Below are 14,860 nucleotides of genomic sequence, written 5' to 3'. Positions count from 1 at the left end.
GGAATTGACTTTACGCATTCAGCTGGCTCAACACAACAAGGAAATTACTGCAAGGAAATGATTCATGAATTGGCGTCTTCGATTGGCAGTTTCCCTTCCCCTGACGGTGCGTCCTCGATAGCCAAATGCTCCGACTTCTCCTTCACAAATTGCCCTCTGAACTTGACCCTCGAGTTAGCATAGTCACTTCTAGTTTTCCACTTATACCGCTCAACACGTCTACCATCCGGATTGAGGCCCAACAATACGCGCCTGCAAGGAGCCACTTCATCACGAATAAAACCACAACTGATCTCAGCCGCTACCGTTGCTCCAGCTTAACTCGACAGAGCCTTCGAGACAAGATCGTCTCGTACTGCAAGTTGCTGACCACCAACGGCGGAGGCTCCCCTCGTGTCAGACACCTGGTCACCAACCCAGCTCGCTAGAACAAACATCGCAGACAGTACCCATGCAAGAGCCTAGCGTGAGCATCGCTGAATTTCTCAACATACTGGTTGCTCAGAAGGGCCGGGTATCGGCCATTGAATGTAGTGTCCCCCCAGGAGCACTCCTCAGCTTTGGGCACCACAGGGGGCGCCCTTGGCTCAGGGATGGTGGGCTTGTTTCGGCAGGTTGCAGGCATATGAACACGATACAGAACCCTAACACTCAACGATCGCACGAGTCGTGGCAGCTTCCTTCTGAACACTACAGTGATCGAGCAGACGCAAGCGGTTACTCCCAGTTGATAACACCTACCGTGAACAACGGAACGCCATGAATGAACAGCAACCCTGTGGCCGTTGAGTAATGACCTTCAACACATGCTAGCCAATCCGAATTGAAAACCAGTAATATACGATCCATGCGGCATCACAACAGTCATGACAAAAGCCACAACAACGGCTTGGCATCCAGAAGTCAGTCAAGTTCCACACCGAAGACCCGGGCAAGGCAGATGAGCGTACAATACACGGTATCTGTATAGTTATCAACAGTATCGGGCGTTCGCAAGACCCTCACTGTCGTCGTCTGCATCTATACGCATGAGCGCCGCCCTCGTATTTTCACCCAGAACCTCAGGCACCAACTGCTTGCCTAGAACCATCTCAGGCGTGATAGTCCTATCTCGTAAAGCATCGCGGGCTGCGACCAAAGCACGCTGCAAGTGGGGGCACTCACTCAAGGTGCTCTGAAGATGAATCAGAGTGGATACAAGATCATAATGGTCATTGCTAGTATGACCATTGCCGACATCGAGATAAGCATATATGTGAATGGCATAGTCTGCTCACTTTGCATTTCTCGCTATACCGCGCGGAAGCCAGTAGAGTCTGCAGCAGTAGCACGCAATGCTTGTATGTACCGCTGTGGCCTGTATTAATGCACATCACTCGCAGTATGAGCTCAGCAGCTTCTTGTATCATCAAATCACCGGCATCGGCGAGGAACGAATCTTAAATATCATGGTCACGGCTCCGCATCAGCACGGGGCCCTATATCGTAGTAGTAGTAGTAGTAGTAGTAGTAGTAGTAGTAGCCGATCGACGGACTGCTCACCGGCATTGCTGTGGCTGAAGAAGGCTTGCAGTACTTGTACGCCAGCAAAGCCACTCATCTTATCCACATGATGATGCTTCTGGAGACCTTCGAGGATTACTCGGACAATGTCACTCTCGCGAAGCATCTCGATGCCCTGAGGTTCCCAGAATCAGTAATCTATCACCAGCACCCGAATGAGCATCGTGCCCGAAGAACGACCTGTCACCTGTCGCAGCGTTTCCTCGTCATCATCCGATGGACCCCTTTTTGAGTGATACTGTATGAACCCGTAGATACAAAAGCACGTATGAACGAATATATCAGGGTTCGCATGGTGCTGCTTGAAAGCTACCACGAGGGCGCGCAACATCATTGTCGAACAGTAGGGCACCGGTACGGGAGCCCCGGGACCCTCCGATGCATCTGGGATGACAGCACCAGCAGATCTCGTATTCAACTTCCTCATACCTCGCCACGCTTGCGTTATGATAACCGTTGTAAATCGCGTCGCCTGAGCAGCCAGTCGATCACTGGTACCAGAATCCTGAGTAAGGCATTCAGGGAATTCGGTCAGTAATGTAACAAACACCTCCAGGATTGTGACAAGGAGCTCAGGCAGTCCCATTCGGTCTGCATCTGTCACACAACGAGCCCGGTTGACCGGCGAGTTCCAGCATAATCGCGAGAGCACCTGTACGCGTTCATCCTGATGAGCAAGTACAGCTTCAACTGCGACTACCCGCAGTGCCAACTGAGAAAGTTTGGTACTGCGAAGATGTAGGACCTCGACGAGGAGATGGTAAACACTAGGATAAAGCTCCTCAGGAGAGACGCTCGCTCCGTTGTAGATATGTTTCAGCTCTCGAGTTATTGCCTGAGAGTTTGGCTACGATACTCTATTGCAGCCCACTGCTGATCGTGACTCAACTTCTCGATGTTGGGAACATTGTGCTGACAGCTATATTGGGATACGTAAGCTTCAAGACGATCAACACTCTCCATCAGTTTGCGGTCGAGTGGCTCAGCTGATTCTAGGTGGAGCCTGCAACCCAGTGTGACAATACGCTCGCTTCAAATACGCCGACCCGATGAAGCTCGTGGGCACAGGCGGGGCCCTATGAGTGTAGCTTTGCAGAACACATTCCGTGCTCGGTTGTCGGTGCCCGTGTCCTTCTCGGCGCTCCAAGAGCCTCATCACGGGTCTCGCATCGCCAGTCCACCACTAAGTGGAAAAACACGCAAACAATAGTCGGGTACAGGGGTCTATGACATAACAATGGATACAATGAGTAGCTTGTATGATAAATGTCGAGATGGTTACACGATCTCCAGTATTGACATTTCTGAGTTCCCGCTGTGCTACCGGGGAGGCCTCCCGTTTGGGTTGAGTCAAGGAGCCCTCCGAGTATGTTCGCACCTGAAGCCACGCTGCGGTTACCACACTCCTGCCTTGAATCAGACAAAAGACGTCCTCAGTCGCGCCCAATCAATCGACACTATTTGAACACCCATTTGCCGATCACAGTACGCCGTGCCTCAGAGAGACTCGAGACACAATTAGCATCCCCAGTTACCTCTCTTTTCTGGAATGGGTCCTGGCGAACACATGCATTCCTGAAAGCAGGAGTCCTGAGAACCCATCGACAATAACAAATACTGACGCTGCTGCACGTCCAAGGCACCTCTCGAGTGGCTTTGCGGATCCGCTCTCACTATCGTTCTGCACACTCAGTACGGCGTCCGAGGCGTGTGGCACAGCCGACGTTTTCACAAGACTGGTCTCAGTGGGACTGAGTTTGATAGCTCCTTTCTGCAGAAAAGATGTCTTGCTTATGTGACATACGCGACCAAGAAAAGAATTGGAAGAAAAACTGCACCGCCCGGGAATCGAACCCGGACCATCTGCTTGGAAGGCAGATATCCTAACCATTAGACTAGCGGTGCTGTTGCATCTTGGAATCTACTGGTGAGTCAGTGAGTATATGTAAGTAAGTTATTTAACAGTAAGTTGACGCGAGTTTGCATATAGGTTGTTTTGTTATTTGCATTGCAAAGTTATTTTTTAAAATTACTCACTTTGGCGTTCTCATCTCTTTTCGCCACCGTACCGACGTCGTTGGAAACGATGTTCATCTTCCCCATCGCTTCATCCCTCTCTCTGGTCACGCTTTCCAGTGCTGCACGTAAACGCTGAATCTCAGCACCTTGGACTTCCAGTTGTGATGTCAACCCATGAGTGCGAGGAACCTGCCAAGGTGCACATGAGTTACCAACAATGAAGGACATGCTTTTCCAACAGAGGCATAGCATCGATAGAATTTATGCTTGCGTCGTACTTGTCTCTTCATCTCTATCAGCTCGGCTTCTAGTCTAGCAGCGGTCTGTTGGTTGCAGGCTGCGGCGGCAGCAGCAGATACCAGTTCCTGACAGGACCGATTATGCATGTCCGTCAAAACACTCTCCGCCGCTCGAGGATCTTCAAAGCACCTCATTCAGCTTTCTAGTTTCCCTGCGGTGTTTCTCATTAGTTTCCTCTATATAACGTTCTGCCTCTCGTGAACGGTCCGACACTGCCGCGCGGAGCCGCTCAATTTCATCTCTAGCAGCCTCAAGTTGCACCTCAAGCCGAGGCTATCTGCTCAGCAAGAACAGTGCAAGGCTACCCTCACGTCCTCGATATGCTGCTCTTTCGCTCCGATGTTTTCCCTGTGGACACGCTTAACTTCCTCTAGCTCGGCGAAAGACGTCCGGTTGTTCTGTCCAACGAGATTTTCCAGATTGTCTCTCCAGCCTTTGAACTCGGATTTGAACTCTTCCATCGTGCGAGTCATCGTTTCCTCTAATTCTCGTCGGTTGAAACCCTGAGAATTGCTCGCTGAGGAATACAAACACTCGTCCCATTCCGCATCTATATGCATCCACGCATGCACATGACTGACGAGCTACTACGGGAAGCAGCTGCGACCATTAGCCTAGACCTACAGGAGAGCTCACGCTGCCCCGCTTATCAACGTTATCGATGGCGACAACTTTTGGGCGATTCACGACCTTGCTCATGCGCTGCGCGAACTGTAGTGTATTCATAGTCTGCCGGTATTCACTTTCTTTCCTATCATAAGACCATAGATAATACACCAGAGAACTTGCACTACTGATTACTGGCAATACCGATAACTACCCGACATAAAATTAGCTGTGTGAATTCACGTTGTTCAGATCAGTTCTTTGATTTCGAGAGAGTTCACCTTCGTTCGGGATTAATGGTTGCTATCATACAAGTTTTGCAACTGCCCCCCAGAGAATCCTGGAGGAGACGGGTCAATAGAGACTCCCTGTAAGGGATATGCGAGCTGCCACTGTTCAAGGCTTCAACAACACGGCCCAGCACAGACAAACTGGAGTTGATCTCTCCGGCCTCCTTCACACCGTCTCTGTTCACCTGGTGTGACACGAGACCACCAGCGTGCAAGTCAGCCCGTCACCTTGCTCCTCTTGACGTTCTCACTCCCTGCTAGATCAATCAAGACCAGCTTAGAGCGACGCCCGGCACAACTGGTGTAATTGATGGTAAACACTGCATGTGATCGACTCGATGACTCATTGCACTCCGTTTGACGAAAGTGCAGCATCTTACATCCGTCTTGGAGGACCTCGAGAGTTAATGGTCGTTGTGACGGCAACAGGTTGGGTGGGTCGAACCTCCAAGGCCTGTGTCTCGTTTTTAACGACGATTTCCGTTATGCCCCGAACGTGGATTCTCGTGCTGTTGCCACATATCTCCAAGTTCGTGGTAGTATTCGTCTTTGCCGAGAGTGCTCTTGCATCAGTGTTAAGGAGATCCACGAGTTTCTTTCCGTAGATTTCGAGGAAGGACACCGAGATGGTCGCTCCCGGCCGAGCATTCAGTTTATAAAATAGCTCTCCGAATGATTGCGGGATCAAACCTGTAGCACTTCACATCAGCAGCTTACACACGAATCGTGTGTAAGCCTGTTTATCTGTTTACTCTTCTCGATCGTGTGACACGATCGATGGAAGAGTAAACAGGCAAGATATAATGTGATACCATTATCAAGCCGAAAGGTACCCACCTTTGTTCTCTCCACTTCCCATCATCGTGAATGTCTTGCCACTGCCAGTAACGCCGTACCTAACCAATATGAAAACCATCAAGAATACTATCAACTTCACGTCGCGTGAAATACAATGTTAGTCGTGTCAGCCTCTTGACTAGGTATAATCATTTCTCGACACGTGTGATGAGTCAATACCGAATGGCAGCTACAATTACGCGAAAACTGCGCCATTGAATCCGTCGAGGACGGCGTCCAAAACCTCCCCAACAGTTGTATTGTACACGTCCTCCTGTGTCGCCTCCGGGCCGAAGACGTTAGAGTAGCAGAGAATAGCATGACCGACTTGCACACTTTTTCCCATTGAATCTATGGTGTACCTGATACACTCGTGAACTCGTCTCTCGACGAATGTAATTGTGCAGATTGCACAACTAAGGAAATTTTCGCTTCAACTTCGTGAAGCTAGTTGATGATTTTATGAGTATCACTGTAGACAGAATCTCAACCATTGCGGTGAGTTCCCTAACGATTAACAACGAGGGAGGTAATCTAGATACTTCAAGTATTCGATACAAGCGAGTTGTGATACGACAATGCTGATCCGAAACCAATCCCCAAGATTCACCGGTCGTCCTCAGTAGATGCGGTGTCAGATGGAGCAGTGAGTGACTCTGGCACTTCCACACCGACTGAACCGATACTGGGCCTTGCACGGATTACGACCTGCAACAGTAGTGTTGGAAAGAATGATAGCTCACCTCAGTTGACCTCAGGAGTTTCCCCCTTTATACCCAACAAGAATCCCCCAAAATTTCCTCAGAATATTCATATTGTCACCAAAACATGTAGTTGACGTAGTGCATATTTCCAACACTGAAATTCTTGCAACGCAAACGTACAGCACAATGTGACTCCCTGATACGTGAACGATTACTTTAACACACTCATCAGATGACTTCTTGTTGCCCTGAGCGGCGCCAGACGAACTCGACATGTATGAAATAGAGCACACGTGGCTACGCTCAGCTTCGAGACATTCCTAACGAAGCTAATTATCCTCTCGATGAACCACCAGGTGTTAGAAATGTGATAAACATAAGTAGAGCATCTGAGTGGCCGATACCAAACCTTCGACGTCGTTGCTATTTCGTGAACGCAACCAACACAACGAATAAAGTCAATGAGGTACTAAACCATCAACCATTCATCCGACAATTCCAAATCTTGCTCGACTGAGATATACACGATCTGCATGGTTGATCATTCACAGAATAATATTCAAGAGAGCGCCAATGGAAATTTCTATACGGAAATCCCGTGAAAGGAACATTTCCACAGGTGCGGATGTAACATATGAGAAGAAGCGAGCAGGAAGGGAATTCAAAAAACCGAACCTGCTAGTGCAACGAATAGCCCAGCATGGTTCCGAACGGTACGGAGATGAACTGAGCGTAGCCGAGTAAATGATAATATGAGCTTGAACACACTGTGGGGTAGTAGGAAAACCGTAAGGATAAGTACGATATCGGAATGTTTCACGAGTTCACCATCTCGTCTACGAATACACATGGGAGACCGTTGACTTTGGCACGCTACTCCCAATAATTGACTGATTACTCGAACCGAACTCGAGGATTACGAGACAATCTCATCATCACCCCAACATGTTCCTTCATCACTGCAACAAAGACCATCATGGTGGGGAGAACCTGGCAGAAAACCCTTGTCAAATCGGAAGCGCAATTGGAGCAAACAACTGAAGTCGGGAAGTACTGCTGAATTTCTGTATACCTTATCTTTCTATTGTGCCCTTCTCCGCATCGCTGAATTTCTCCCAGTGTTAGCGCCCGATGCCGCTTTCGGACGATATGGACGATTGCTGTTGACCTCATCATCGTCATCATCCTCGTCATCAGATAACTCACCGTTTCGCACTTTCTCCTGAGAAGTCAAAACTGTTCATATGGAGGAGACATTCAACGCACCTGGTCAGCTGGGCTCAAGGAGTAAAACCAGGGAATGTCCTCAGCGCGGCAAAACTCGGTACCGTCTCCACCAGCCTCCACCACATCTAAGCAACGAGTTGTTAGTGAAACTCCAACAGTCGCCTGAACGCACAAACGGAAGTTGCGCTGACGTAGCTTTTCATGATGGTTTCGAATTTGAACTCCGTTCCTTTGCCGACCTCCATTTTAAAAAGTATATAGTTCATACAAAAGTATAGAATATATGACCGTATTGATAATTACGAAGAATTATATATCATCAGGGTTGCCCACGAGCGCTTCCTTACTAGCATAGCTAAGAGCATAGGGTAGGTTGAGGATGCATATTATGAACGGGATGACCCCAAAGGGAATGATGACGAAGTGGATACGAGTCCCACAATAGAAGGCGATGTCAATGGGGTACGGTAGCATATCCGATCTGAGAGTTCACGACTCAATAGAGTGGCCAATGATTCACAATTACGCCAGTGACTCCACTAAAGGGTTTGTGAATGCTGCTGCTATCATGGCAGCGCCCATCTTAGCGCTCTGATGTTCCTTCGCCTGGCTGCTCTTCATGATGAGGTAGTTCTACAGGGAAAAGCAGCGAAGAAGAGGTAATGAACTCCCTTACACCTGGTAGGAGTTGTGCATAAAAACTGCGTACTTTGAAGCCAAAGTGCAAGCCGTAGGTCAACCACCTGAGGCGAGGGCCACCACCGTTACTCTGTATGATACACTACTACTTACAAAATGCCCGATAGGAAAAGCATAGACGCGTAGAGACGAGACAATGGTAGTTTGCCAGAGCCCACTGGCATCGATAATGCTGCTATCCCCAATGCCACAGTCATGAATGAGATACTCCATGCTGATACCGGTGCCCAGTAGACGAGCTCTAAGGGCAAAGACCAACCCTTGGGGGTCCACAAGGTCCTCACCGTCCCGCAACCATGGTATGTACTGCACTGCCTCGTGAAGGTAGAAGTGAGCGATTATTGTACAGTTCGTTAGAGTGATGACAGCTAGCGACGTGGCACCAACTACTATACCTAGTAGTAGGACCAATTCGGGAAGAGCGTACTACTACTACTACTACTACTACTACCTCCTTTAAGAGGAAGACAACAGCAAGAACTACAACTCATGGTTCAATACAAACCTGTCTGTCCTCAATTGGCCAGAGACTCAACACAACAGGGAGCTTACACGGCTTAACCCTTTCTACAGCTATTAACTTCAAGGGCACTACCATCACAGCTAATATCCACCTACTGTAATGAACTCACGTGCAATACATGGGCGGTTCGAAATATAATAGTAATGACGACGACGGCCAAAACCCACGTAGAAATATATACTTTATTAACATTGTCCATATCGATTTACGCTGGACAGAAAAGGGCTCAACAATAATACTACATTCACGAGATCACCATAGAGAGAAGCTTCACCGTAGTGCACGACCGCCGGCCTGCGCAGATATAGCAGTCCCCTTCTGAAACAGTCGCTTGAGCTCCGTCTCCCTAGCACTTTCCTCATCCGAGCTACTATCACTACAACTGCTCCCTCCACTACTCGAACTGCTAGAGCTACTGGAGTTAGCCCGACGGCGCCTCCTCTGCATCTCTTGGAGTTGCTCCAGTGCTCTTTGCTGCGCCACTATTTCCCGAGCTCGCTCCTCATTTTCCTTCACCTTCTGATTACGAAGGTTCAGTAGTCGCGCCACATAGCGTTTCAAATTCCTCTGGTCTCTCGGGGCCATCATGTCCACATCTAGCTCCTGCAGCATCCCCGTAAAAGGATCCAGTACGACCCCAGGACAGTTACGCAGCTTCTTATCCACTACTTGACAGAGATCATCAGGCGTCAGCTGATTCATGTCCTCCTCTAATTTAACTTTCTCCTCTGCCGTCAAAGGCAAAGCCGGCCCTCTAGGGCCCCCCACACTATCCCTCCTAACCGACCCACCACCGCCGCCGCTCACCCGAGGGGTCTCGCTCAGATTCGACACGAACTGCGTCAGCTGTGATATCTTGTCCTGGAGCTGCTCTATCTGGGCCGTCAACTCCGACTCGGTCGTCTTCGACCCGGCACCGCCGGAATTTCTGCCTCTTTTCCGCGCCTCCTTAGAACTCCCCTCATCTTTACTCTTGTAAGCAACTGATTGTTTGCCACCCTTATGCCCTCCCCCTCCACTAGATTGATGCCTATGGGGCGCGCTCGAAGCCGAAGTCGTCTCTGGGGGTTCGTCAATCATCGGGTATTGAACTTCCACATAGTGCGCATTCTCAATGCGATATGATGCATCAAACATCAATTCCGTGCACAATTTATTCAACCGCTCCGCCGCCTTGAACGGCTGCGAATCTTTAGGGTAATTTTTCAATGCAAATCTTACAAGTCGACGTAGGTCTCTCTCCAACTCCAAATGTGTAATGTACTTCCCCTCTTCTACCATATGCCGCACATGGGACAAATTGATCGGCAGCTGGCACGCACTAAAGCTGACCCCCTCCACTTGCCGAGGCAGAACCGGATGACTGAACCAATATGGTATACTATCAGCACCGGAAAATCCCTGGTCGCCCTCAATAGTGTTCAACACTCCCATGAAAACTGTTTTCAAATGAGCGCCGTCTTCACCAGCTCTCGCCACCGATCCTCGCGGCATCACTATACGAGCTCCCGGGTCCTTTCCACTCATTAAAATAGCACTACCGGAAGTCATAGTCGCTGCTGCTGCTGAGACGTTAACAGGCACACTATCCTTCTTTACAGTAGGACCTCGCCTAGGTAGGAGCCCCATCCTTTGCTCATCTACAGAGCTCGTCTTCATGCTTGAGCTCGCGGACTGGGACGGAGCACTTCCACTCTCTCCCTGAGGCTTACCAAGTCGAAATAGTCGATCAAATTTTCTATTTTTTTGCTAGTCAAATGCCACCACAATATTCACTACAGACGAAACTCATTGAAAGGCTCGTGGGAGAAACTGGTTTTCATACTAACAAATCGAAACTCATTTCACAACTTGAATCGATCGGAATATATTACCCACCGTTTACTACCCTTTTTCTCTTCCCCATAGTGCAACTCCTCATCACAGGAGACTTCTCGCTCGCCCCGTCAACAATGCTGCCCGAAGACTCTCTACTCCTCCTTAGAGCCGAGACCGTCGCCGCGAAGGACAGCTCAGCTTGGGGCGACGCGGGCGGAGTCTTCACTTCCTCAAATGCAAATCCGCTGCCTTCCAAACACTCCCGCACCGATTCCAACTCGGGCAAAGACAGAAAAAGCTCTCCCCGAAATGAGTAGCCGGCGGGTTTATGATTAACGTTTGAGTCCAACAAGACGGTACCTTGGGTACTCCCAACGTTGATCGTCTCAACCTTCACCGACACTCCACTTTCCTCTGTCGATAAAGGAGTTGGATTCAAATCTACGTCCGCAACGATTGATTCAACCGAAGCAGTTGCCACCTCCGGCGTGATGATATTGTTCATACCGGTCGAGGGAAAACTCTTCAGAGAAAAGTCCCCCATTCCACTTGGACACGATATTTTGATCAACGCAAATAGGGTGGAGGAGGAGAAATCTGGTATGTAACAAAAGGTGCATCGGATACCCCGCATACCGTAAACTCGCCAAATCTTTCTCTAATGAGCTTTCGTGTATTTCTTGGAAGGCTTAGCTCCCTTGCCCTTCTTCGGCCCTTCATCCTCCTCCGCAGTTGCCTCCATGAACTGGTCGACCAGTGCTGAAAAGCCGCTCTTGTGTGGGTTCACGCCACCAAACGGCCGTCGCAGTGCTCTGATGAGAATAACATAATACAACCTCAAGCGAGTAGTGACGTACCTATGGTCGTGGGGGTCCTGTTTTAATATATGCAGCTTGAAGACCTCCGAGTCAGTAAGAGTCATTAACGCCATGACCGAGCTCAGGATTAATGGTTGGACGTAACCCATCCTGTAGTGAATAAATACGACCTAAAACTCACGACGATTCGCCTCTCCTTCGAGACTTCATACGAGCTACGTAGGGCGATATACAACCCCAGGAGCTTACAATGACGATTTGTATGAGCTGATTCTGCACGAGGTCCATCAACTTGTTGGTATCATATTGCTTAACTGTCATTGCTTCGACCGGTTCCATCTGGCCTAGGCCTGCCGACATGCGACATGCGACCCTCGAGGGCCTTGGATATGTTCTTACCCGCGTCCTTCTCGTGAGCTGGAACGATCTCCTTGTCTCCCTCTGTGTTGCTCCTTATACTTCTATAAATCATCAAAAACACGCCCGTTTGAGCTACCAACCGGATGGCAAAAACGACTCGGCCGATTATAGTCATTTGGTCCTCGCTGAGAGGCAACTGCTTGAGTAGGAGCAAGACGCCTATGGGGAGCAGAGCACGCCAGATCTTCGGTTTCTGTGGAGGCATCGGCTGAGACTCGTTCTTCCGCTTGGACTGGGCCATATTAAACGTAAAGGAGATACACTGCTTTGCTACACCCACTATGCGGCTGTCGACATTGCTACTTCACCCTCTGCTCATGTGACGCTCTAGTTAGGCTCGGTCGCAATAAAGCATTTCTTAGCAAGCGCCGAATTCGTAATAATAAGGAGATCACTGAGTCCATTTCCTTGTAAGTGTAGGGAGCTTCCAACGAGGAACCCCCAAGAGGCTATAACGCTATGAGGCACTCGTCTAGAGGTCTTCTAAACGACCCGACTGAGTGCTCGGAGGTCGCAAGAAGCGACTTTCCCAGGCGGGCGAGCGAGAAAGCCTTAAGCGGAGCGAAGCAGTTCATCTTTCCATTTTTTGAGCGGAGCGAAGCGATCAACGTAACTGAAATCGGGCGACAACCGGTCGTTGCTGCTGCACCCATGCTCATATATCGGCTGTTATACTAGGGTGGTCAATACTATATTAGTACTTCTAGGAAAAATGATGGACTTATCATTGGAAACACTCTGTCCTCGACTCGAGTTTTTGAGAGGAGAAACAGATATGGGGTTCGTTTAGGGAACGGAGTCGTTCGGTCCATGTTGGCATCGTCGGGAGGAAAGAAAGCGCAGGTTCTGAATGCTTTGCTGATAAGACTTGTGTATTTGACCACAAGCTGCAATGGCAAGGGTCTTCGAGGGCGAGCCGGGCGCGTGGGAGGTATCTTGTAGTGCTTCAGAGTTTGACGATCGAAATTTTTAGGGTGGGGGGGATTGAGGTACTCGTGATGGTGTTGGACAGGCAGGCTTAGACGATCAATGGTCAGGAATATAAGCGGAGCGAAGCAATCGTTTCGAGTTGTATTTAGAAAACTAAAGACTGGAGGTGGCGAGGTTGTTGTAGGTGGTAGGAAGGGCTATGCGTGGGCTGTTTTCAATCGTGAAAAGTCGACCGGCCAGTAGTACGTTGAATTGGCTGCCAAGGATGTTAAGAGTGTTTTGCAGCAGAACTCGTACGTCGATTGAGTGCTTGAGGGCACGGTCGGAGGTGACTGTGAGACGACATCTCTGAGGGGGTCTAACGACGAAAGCTCTCTCAGGGAGTTTCCACTTGATGAACTGTGGACGAAGGCGGTGGCATCAGCGAGAGGCCTAAAGAGTAGGCTAAAACGTGTGCTATTATTAACGAATTCATTTCTGCGACTGTTTCTGAACCACGATGGTGAGAGTGTTGGTAACAGCGTATGCTTGGGGGGGGAGGTGCCGACCTACTATGATGATTTCGCGTCGTTATCAGCCATTATCACCCCGAAAATTTCTATTGGATACACGTTGCTGGAGCTCCACCTTATATGCGTTACTGTTTCCTACTGACGCTTGTACAGCTGGGCGGAGGTTTTGAGCTGAAGGGGACGGCTCATCGCCATGCGTTGAGTCTTGGGCACGGTAGGTGTGAAGTCTTATCGGTCGTTCGGGGTGCATTCGTTGCTGTGTTGAATCTCATGAATACGTAGCTTATCTCGTTGGTGTGATAATCGTGGTGGCTTTCTTTGGAGTTTTGTGTCAGGACAAGTCGGATGGGAGGACCAGGCATCATACTACGCCCATCATGATCGATGCGATTTGGGAACCACCGAGACTATCAAATTAATGATCAAACCCGGCCAGTATTCGTTGAATAATTGTGATGCCCCCGGGAAGAATTCCTTTCGGGATAAGAGCCATATTCCGAACAACCTCGCGGTTCCCGGGGCACATGGCAAGGAGTGGTGTGTTGAATATTTCAAACAGCTGGGATTTACCCCCGGCCAATCGCTGGAGTATACGAGGAAAGCTATATGTGACCCCAACACATGTAAGGAGTATGCTGTTAGAGAAGCGGTTACACTGGGCTCCAATAGAATAGCCTTTGTATAGAACATAGTCATCACGGAATTTTCCATGCCTCCACTCATCTCTAGGGAACCGAGCTGCTCTGATATTAGTTTTGCAGATACCCAAAAGACTATCACTACGCCGCTACCGACCACCACTACTACACCACGAACAACAACAACAACAACAACAATTTTGAGTGAGTTATCCATGTGGAGTTCCAAAAGACATCAGAGTATCAAGTGTTGGCTTGTGCCAAGACTTAAAACTCTAGTGTTGGCGTGTGCCAAGGCCTTGAACGACAGCGGCAGGATTCGAACCTGCGCAGGCAGAGCCTAGTGGATTTCAAGTCCACCTCCTTAACCACTCGGACACGCTGTCGTATAGTGTTGGGATGTCTCATGCAGCTTCAGCACTGAGACACATCACGTATTCGCGAAGCCAGCGGAGCGTATGCTGCCACGCACATTTTCGAAACTGATGTGCGCTGTGACGGAGAGCGAGCGGGAAATCGTCGGGAAAGGCCCCTGCCGCGAATCGAACCCGCGACCGTTACAAACATTCCAAACTCCGTGCCTTCGTCTTGGAGGCGTGGTAAAAAAATTTTATGGAATGCTCACCTTCTGTGGAATCCCACTCTCAGCTTCATCTCTCTCAGAGCCAGTCGGATGGGAGGACCAGGCATCATACTACGCCTATCATGATCGATGCGATTTGGGAACTACAGAGACTATCAAGTTGATGATCAAGCCCGGCCAGTATTCGTTGAATAATTGTGATGCCCCCGGGAAGAATTCCTTTCGGGATAAGAGTCATATTCCGAACAACCTCGCGGTTCCCGGGGCACATGGCAAGGAGTGGTGTGTTGAATATTTCAAACAGCTGGGATTTACGCCCGGCCAATCGCTGGAGTATACGAGGAAAGCTATATGTGATCCCAATACATGTAAG

General features: G+C 49.3%; 7 protein-coding genes and 2 non-coding genes across 9 annotated transcripts; all 9 read right to left on the bottom strand.

Annotated features, from left to right (window-relative positions):
* Positions 1 to 62: 62 nt before the first annotated feature.
* Pmar_PMAR006435 (hypothetical protein) lies at positions 63 to 625 on the bottom strand (the record flags this gene model as incomplete). The annotated part of the gene is made up of 3 exons (XM_002786970.1): positions 63 to 252; positions 306 to 404; positions 495 to 625. 3 exons carry the CDS (start codon positions 623 to 625, stop codon positions 63 to 65), a joined length of 420 nt encoding a protein of 139 aa, XP_002787016.1.
* Positions 626 to 903: 278 nt separating this feature from the next.
* Pmar_PMAR006434 (hypothetical protein) lies at positions 904 to 1,548 on the bottom strand (the record flags this gene model as incomplete). Its single annotated transcript, XM_002786969.1, has 4 exons — positions 904 to 962; positions 1,006 to 1,174; positions 1,332 to 1,438; positions 1,473 to 1,548. 4 exons carry the CDS (start codon positions 1,546 to 1,548, stop codon positions 904 to 906), a joined length of 411 nt encoding a protein of 136 aa, XP_002787015.1.
* Positions 1,549 to 3,396: 1,848 nt separating this feature from the next.
* Positions 3,397 to 3,468, bottom strand: Pmar_PMAR006433. The gene has a single exon. It is a non-coding gene; the product is annotated as a tRNA-Gly (tRNA).
* Positions 3,469 to 3,579: 111 nt separating this feature from the next.
* Pmar_PMAR006432 (kinesin, putative) lies at positions 3,580 to 5,961 on the bottom strand (the record flags this gene model as incomplete). Its single annotated transcript, XM_002786968.1, has 10 exons — positions 3,580 to 3,771; positions 3,861 to 3,947; positions 4,012 to 4,143; positions 4,194 to 4,385; positions 4,519 to 4,633; positions 4,770 to 4,963; positions 5,007 to 5,174; positions 5,224 to 5,468; positions 5,616 to 5,674; positions 5,816 to 5,961. 10 exons carry the CDS (start codon positions 5,959 to 5,961, stop codon positions 3,580 to 3,582), a joined length of 1,530 nt encoding a protein of 509 aa, XP_002787014.1.
* A 260-nt stretch (positions 5,962 to 6,221) lies between these two features.
* On the bottom strand, positions 6,222 to 6,594 carry Pmar_PMAR006431 (hypothetical protein; the record flags this gene model as incomplete). The annotated part of the gene is made up of 2 exons (XM_002786967.1): positions 6,222 to 6,323; positions 6,535 to 6,594. 2 exons carry the CDS (start codon positions 6,592 to 6,594, stop codon positions 6,222 to 6,224), a joined length of 162 nt encoding a protein of 53 aa, XP_002787013.1.
* An 806-nt stretch (positions 6,595 to 7,400) lies between these two features.
* Positions 7,401 to 7,791, bottom strand: Pmar_PMAR006430 (hypothetical protein; the record flags this gene model as incomplete). Its single annotated transcript, XM_002786966.1, has 3 exons — positions 7,401 to 7,541; positions 7,586 to 7,708; positions 7,738 to 7,791. 3 exons carry the CDS (start codon positions 7,789 to 7,791, stop codon positions 7,401 to 7,403), a joined length of 318 nt encoding a protein of 105 aa, XP_002787012.1.
* A 64-nt stretch (positions 7,792 to 7,855) lies between these two features.
* Positions 7,856 to 9,848, bottom strand: Pmar_PMAR006429 (hypothetical protein; the record flags this gene model as incomplete). Its single annotated transcript, XM_002786965.1, has 5 exons — positions 7,856 to 8,027; positions 8,073 to 8,179; positions 8,256 to 8,289; positions 8,505 to 8,640; positions 9,185 to 9,848. 5 exons carry the CDS (start codon positions 9,846 to 9,848, stop codon positions 7,856 to 7,858), a joined length of 1,113 nt encoding a protein of 370 aa, XP_002787011.1.
* Positions 9,849 to 11,244: 1,396 nt separating this feature from the next.
* Pmar_PMAR006428 (conserved hypothetical protein) lies at positions 11,245 to 12,065 on the bottom strand (the record flags this gene model as incomplete). The annotated part of the gene is made up of 4 exons (XM_002786964.1): positions 11,245 to 11,398; positions 11,444 to 11,574; positions 11,654 to 11,754; positions 11,804 to 12,065. 4 exons carry the CDS (start codon positions 12,063 to 12,065, stop codon positions 11,245 to 11,247), a joined length of 648 nt encoding a protein of 215 aa, XP_002787010.1.
* Positions 12,066 to 14,208: 2,143 nt separating this feature from the next.
* On the bottom strand, positions 14,209 to 14,290 carry Pmar_PMAR006427. The gene has a single exon. It is a non-coding gene; the product is annotated as a tRNA-Ser (tRNA).
* Positions 14,291 to 14,860: the final 570 nt, after the last annotated feature.

This window comes from Perkinsus marinus, assembly GCF_000006405.1.
Source record: "Perkinsus marinus ATCC 50983 genomic scaffold scf_1104296930488, whole genome shotgun sequence".
Taxonomy (NCBI): Eukaryota; Perkinsozoa; order Perkinsida; family Perkinsidae; genus Perkinsus; species Perkinsus marinus.
Note: the sequence above shows the minus strand (reverse complement) of the source record. Positions and strands in the feature narration are given on the sequence as shown.